Below are 6493 nucleotides of genomic sequence, written 5' to 3' on the forward strand. Positions count from 1 at the left end.
CTGAGTGTCCGAATGCGTTACTCTTTCCTCCTAGTTGTAGGACTTCCACTCAGCCACGTTCCTGTGGGTCTGGGTGATGTCCGTTCCGTCTTTTAGTTTCACTTTTGAAATGGTTGTTCGAGGCGGCAAACTCCGGCGTTAACCTATGCCGCCATCTTGGTTCAATTCTCTCATTCTCCACAGCACTGATTTTTTAAAGTTGTAGAGATACACATGTATATGCACATATATTAACCTTATCTCAGATGAGCTACATTCTTTGGTTCCAATCATCTGAGTCAAAGGATCATGTTTGTGCATCTGTGAGGGGGAAATTGCTGGAAAAATATACACTAAACTATTTTCAGTGCTAACATTCAGGGAGGAAAAATGTGATGAGAAATTTGAAGAAATCCTTTTGTTTAGAAAGAAACTTTTTGCTCATAAGTTTCTGTATTGCCTGAATTTTTACTCTGAACATATTTTGTTTTGAGAATAAAAAATCTTTTTTAAAAAACCATGTTCATTATGTAAAACTTGGGGAAAAGAAGACAGTCGAGTTAAACAAGAAAATTGGCCATAAATATTTAAAACATTTACATATGGGCACATATGTGTGGCTTGTTTACCATGGTATCCTTTTGGTCTCAGAATAGTGCCTAAGAAATAATAAGATCTAACTAATATTGAATGAGTAAGTGAATAATTATTATTACATTTGAATTATAATGTAAATATGGTTTTGCTTATATAAATTGATATATTGTTAGCATTTTATTGCAAATGGTTTTATTAATTCTATAATTTTGTAACAGCATATAGTTAGATCCTGCCAATCTTTGTCTTTGATTAGGAAATTTAGTTCTCTTACGTTTAAAGTAATTACTGATAGGGAAGGACTTATTACTGCCATTTTGTTAATTGTTTTCTTGATATCATAGCTTTTGTTTTTGTCCCTCATTTCCTCTTTTACCGCTTTCTTTTGTGTTTGGTTGATTTTTTTTATAGTCATATGTTTTGATTCTCATCTCATTTCCTTCTGTGTATATTACATATAATGTCTTAAAGTTATAGAAATCTATTTTAAACTAATAACAACTTAACTTCAATTACTTATACAAACCCTATTCCTAGATAAATTTGAATAATAATAATAATTATTATCTATCTATCTATAAAAGCCTAAGTGACCCTCATGACCGAATGACAGAACGATTAGTCGACCAGTTGCTATGTCATGCCGTGACCACCACGGGGCAGATGCTCAACACAGGAGCTGCTCTCTGGTGGTCAGTGTGCTCCCACAGCCAACCTCCTGCGGTCCCTCCCTCCCAGCCAACCATCCCCGATCATCCTGATAGGGACTGAGCAAGATGGCCCTGATCAGCCCCAATCACCGGCCAGTCCGAGGAACCCCACCTGTACACGAATTCGTGCACCGGGCCTCTAGTTATAAAGATATATGAAGAAAATTAAAAAAGACTTATATCCCAAATATACAAAGGACAATAAAAAAGAAACAACCCACTTAGAAAATTGGAAAAAGTTTCTGAATAGACATCTCACTTGTGAGTCACACAGACAGCAAACAAGCATACAAAAAGATCCTCACCATTACTTTTTATTAGGGAATCTATAAATAAATAAACAAATTCCTTTCCAGCCACATCTCACCCCCCACTGAATGTTGCCAACAAGTTTCACTCTTTTCCTTCTGTCCCAAAGAGGAGCTGGGACTCCGGCAACACCTCCTCCCAAACCTGGGGCACCACATCAGAGAAGGGGTGCAAAAGTGAGCAGAACATTACAACATGCCCTGCCGTTCTGAGTGTGGCTTTAGCTGTTAGGGCATTTGTTGGTTGCTGCAGATCCTTGACTGTTTCAAGAGTCCCAACAAAGCCATTTTAGTCTGTTTCCTTGATGTTTCTCTGAAGGAATAGGGGCTGGACCTTCCCAGTCTGTTTCTTATGAATTTTACCTTTAGAGGCAACTTAATTTTAAAAATTAATTTTGCAAAATATTCGGAGCCTAAATTAGCCTCTTTTATTGTGTAGTAATTATAATAATAGTCATATTTATTGAGTACCTACTGTGCCAGGCACTGTTATGTACACTTTACTCATTAAATAACTCATTTAGACTTAATGACCTGTTAGGTAATATTGTCCCCACTTTGTAGATGAGAATGCTGGGGTACACAGAGGAATGCACTGTCTACATGGAACTAAGACACGTGGGGATGGAGCTTTAAGTCTTCAATTGGAGACATGAAGCTATTCATGGTTTCATATGACTGGAGAGGAGGTGGCTACAGTAGACCAGAGGAAGGTGGCTGGATCACACCCTAACTTTTCTTGGCACTTTAAATGATTTAAAATGAGGTCTCAGGTCCTAGCTGGTTTGGCTCAGTGCATAGAGCATCGGCCTATGGACTAAAGGTTCCCAGGTTCAAGTCTGGTCAAGGACACGTACCTCGATTGCAGGCTCTTCCCCGGCCCGGGTACTGGTCAGGGCCCATACAGAAGGCAACCAATCGATGTGTTTCTCTCACATTGATATTTTTCTCGGTCTTTCCCTCCCTCTTCCACTCTCTCTAAAAATCAATGGAAAAATATCCTTGAGTGAGGATTAAAGAATAATAATAATAAATATAATAAAATGGAATGTGACTGTGACAGTGAATTGGGGAAATAAGTGCCCTTTTCCTCTGAAGCAGGAAGTAACACATGGTGTGTGATCTTGACCAGGAAGGCAAGAGAGGCCCCAACCCAGCCCTGTGGTGGGTGAACAGCCAAGGAGATGAAGTGAAGTGGAGTTTCAGAGAGCTGACAGACTTCACCTGCCGCGCAGCCAACGTCTTCACGCAGACCTGTGGCCTGCAGCAGGGAGACCGTCTCGCCTTGATTCTGCCTCGAGTGCCTGAGTGGTGGCTGGTGGCCATGGGCTGCATCCGAACAGGTCAGTGACTCAGAGACCGGTAGAGACCTTAGGGATGTCCTGGAGCCAACTGGTCCTGGAACACTAGGTGCTTCCTCTTCCCTACATTCTTTCTTCTTCACGGTCTTTCTCTTTCTCAGACTCCCTCACATATTTTACCTTTTATCCCCCACGCTCTCCCTCACCCTCACATATGCTCAAACGCAATCTCTCTCTCTCTCTCTCTCTTTCTCTTGCACAGTCTCAGACATTATTACTTTTTTGAAATTCATCAACTGTTAACCTTTTGCCATATTGGAGCCCCCAGTGAATTATTACAGAGTCAGTTGCACTCACTGTGACACCCATAAATACCATGTAAATACCCATAAACCCTGGATCCCAGACATTTCCTTCACCATCACCAGAGCAGGCTTATCAAACAAGAAGTCTGACATTGGTACAATATATGTTACCTGATAGCTATCCATAGTCAACAGTCTCCAACTGCCTTCATCACGTCCCTGACAGCCACTTCTTTCTTTAAGTCCAAAATCCAATTGAGGATCATGCATTGCATTTAGGTGTCATGTCTTCTCAGTCTCCTTTAATCTAGAAGGGCTCTCTAGCCTTTTCTGCACGGCAATGACATTTTTGAAGAGTCTATGCCAGTTGCTTTGCAGGAGGTGCACCCAAATTGGTATTTCTGACTCTTGCTTCATGATTATATTCATCTTAAAAAACCTTAGCAGGCACGCTGGGAGGACAGTGTTGTGTCTTTGTCGGTGCATCACATGAGGGGTCTCTGCAGTTGTTTTGTCTTCCATCAGTGATATTGTTCATCTCAATAGAAAGGTGGTATTCAACTTTGTCAGGGCACCTTTTCTCTTCCTGACTAGTAAGTAGTCTGTGCGGTAACACCTATGAGACTAGTGACTATCCTGCTCCCCCACTGTCTTTCACCCCGTGGTTTGAGTGTCCCCTGATGATTCTTCACTGAGTTAAATATTATTATGGTGGTTTTACATGAGGATTTTCTGTTTATATCACCCCTCTACATTCATTAGTTAGCATTCTTCTGTAGAAATTGCCCTTTCCCATTTAATTGCCTATCTATCTATCTATCTATCTATCTATCTAATTTAGAATCAGACTGGACTCATGGATTTTCTTTTTAAGCATTTCTGTTGAATCACACGTTTACACAATAGTCTGTTCATGCTCTTGCTTATATATTCTCATATATTCTCTCTCTTTTTTCCTCATAAAATAGTGGATTTATCCATCAAGGTCATCTGGAATCAAATGTTAATAGCAACAGCAGAGGGAGCATAAAGGAGCCGTGTCATCTGTAGAGCTAAGACGTGAGCTGAGCCCTCTGGGATGAGTACAATTGAAGAGGAGTAGAAGCAGAGAAAGGGAATTCCAAGAACGGGCTTAGCACATGCAAAGGCTTAGAGTCAGGAGTTACCCATGTGAATGGCCATTTTGAAATAGAGAATAGAGGTGTGGGAGAGAAAGCTGGAGCGTGGGCAGCGTCTTCAGTGCCAGAATCGGGAGCGTGCTGTTTTCCTGGAGAGAGGACACAGGTGTTAGTGAAGCGAAGTGAAGGTGAACGTGGTGGGCAGGCAGGCTAAATGGCCATCTCAGAAGTGATTAAAGAACACTGAGTTTATTTAAGGAAAGGAGGGTGGGGGTGGTATATCCAAAGGGAAGGGCTGCACAGCACTGAGCCAAGGGGCTGATGGTGCACCGCGGAGCTGCAGTTTCATCCTTATTCCAGTCACGGGTGGGAATCTCTTGTTGTCAGTGGGTTTGGGGGCTGAGCTGGTGGGTTTGGAATGGGGATGGAGTGCACGTGTCTGATCAGGGGTCTTCAGGACAGCTTCACATCCTTATACGGTTTGATTCCTGGTGTCCAGCAAGCATTTGTTCTCCTATGGTGGGAAGCTTACAAATGGTTGTAAGGATTACATTGCCCTATAGTCTTCCCCAGAGGAAACGTGAAGGGGGAGCATCGATGCTCTGGGGAACTAACACAGAAGTTCAAGGCAAGGCATCTGGTGGGGAGATTAGAATCCAATAGGTGCACACAGATACTGGAACTAATTGTTGGCGACAGCAGATGGGAGGGAGGGTAGGAAAGTTCAAGGGACAATGTGGTTAATTTGGATGTGAGGGATGAAGGAAAGAAGGGATTCCCAATGACACAGGGATGAGTGAAGGGGGTGGGAGCAGAAAAGCGGGGGCTGGGATGCAGCTATTCCTGATGTCAGAGACTCTGTCCTCCTTGCATCTGTGCTCCCAGGTCCCATGTAAACTCTTGCAAAGTAGGACCCACCTGTCTACTGGCTGCACCCAGCTAGAGTAGACAGGTTAGGGCAAGCGTTTCAAGTTTTAATGTGCGTCAGAATCAGTTGGAGGTCCTGTTAAAATACTGGTTCTGGCCATGCAGCTTCCTCAGTGGTTGCGCATTGACCTGTGAATCAGGATATCACCGTTTGATTCCAGGTCAGGGAACACTGGAAGTCCAGGTTGGGGGGCGTGCAGGAGGCGGCCAATCAATGATTCTCTGTCGTCATTGATGTTTCTCTCTCCCTCTCCTTTTAAAAATATGAATATATTTTTAAAAATGCCGGTTCTGATTCAGCAACTTTGGGGTGTGGCGCGGTGGTGCTGGCACTGCAGGTCTTTGCATACCAAGAGGTTAGGGGATTTCTATGCTGATATGCCAGGCCTGAAGCCCATGGTTGTGAAAAAAGAAATGAAACACACAATTTCTTTCTCATCCCCAGGGATTATCTTCATGCCAGGGACAACCCAGATGAAGGCCAAGGACATTCTCTACCGACTAAAGCAGTCGAATGCCCAGAGCATCGTGACCACAGATGACCTTGCCCCGGAGGTGGACTCGGTGGCTTCTGAGTGTCCCGCTCTGAAAACCAAGCTCCTGGTGTCTGACCACAGCCGTGAGGGGTGGCTGGACTTCCGATCTCTGATTCAGTGAGTTTTGGGTCTGAGGGAGGTGCTCTCTGAGAAATGGTGGGAGAAAGCCCACCGCACAAAAGCGCTATAGACAGACAGCTGGTGATAGGAAGCTCACCAGGCCTGGCTCCAGAAACTTCTCCCCAGCTATGTCCCTGACCTGCTGTGTGACCCTGGGCTACTTCCTGCCCCTCTCTTAGCCAAGGTTCCTTCATCTGTAATATCAGGACATTGCACTTCTATGCTTCTCTCCCTAAAGTTTGATCACCCCTGAGATGTGAAAGGAGGTGAAACGTCTGAGGATTACTGTGTTTCAAGATTCTTGTAGGTGGGAACCTAAAAGATTATCCTATCTAATAATAGAGAAACATGGTAATTAACCGTAACTTTGCTACCCTTCCCATTGGCTAATCCGCAAGGTATGCAAATTAACTGCCAACCAAGATGGCGGCCGGCTGAAGCAAACAGGAAGCTTGCTTGCTCCAGTGATGGAGGAAGCCAAGGTTCCCTGCCTGCCGCTGCTGGCCTCTGAGCTGCAGTCTAAGAAACAATGTTTCAATTATAGAAGCCAAACAAACCCAGATACCTGCTTTCAGCAGCTGAGGTCTCAGAG

The 6493-nt window shown here is 43.7% G+C and overlaps 1 protein-coding gene across 1 annotated transcript in view; it reads left to right on the forward strand.

The window, feature by feature from the left end:
* LOC102762433 (acyl-coenzyme A synthetase ACSM1, mitochondrial) overlaps positions 1-6493 on the forward strand; it is a gene marked incomplete at its 5' end in the record, with an annotated part of 39036 nt that overhangs the window by 3129 nt on the left and 29414 nt on the right. The window contains 2 exons of the mRNA XM_006758658.2: positions 2727-2937; positions 5691-5898. Coding sequence (XP_006758721.1) covers positions 2727-2937; positions 5691-5898 — 419 coding nt within the window. The remainder of the gene's footprint in view (positions 1-2726; positions 2938-5690; positions 5899-6493) is intronic.

Source organism: Myotis davidii, unplaced genomic scaffold, assembly GCF_000327345.1.
Source record: "Myotis davidii unplaced genomic scaffold, ASM32734v1 scaffold1535, whole genome shotgun sequence".
Classification (NCBI taxonomy): Eukaryota; Metazoa; Chordata; class Mammalia; order Chiroptera; family Vespertilionidae; genus Myotis; species Myotis davidii.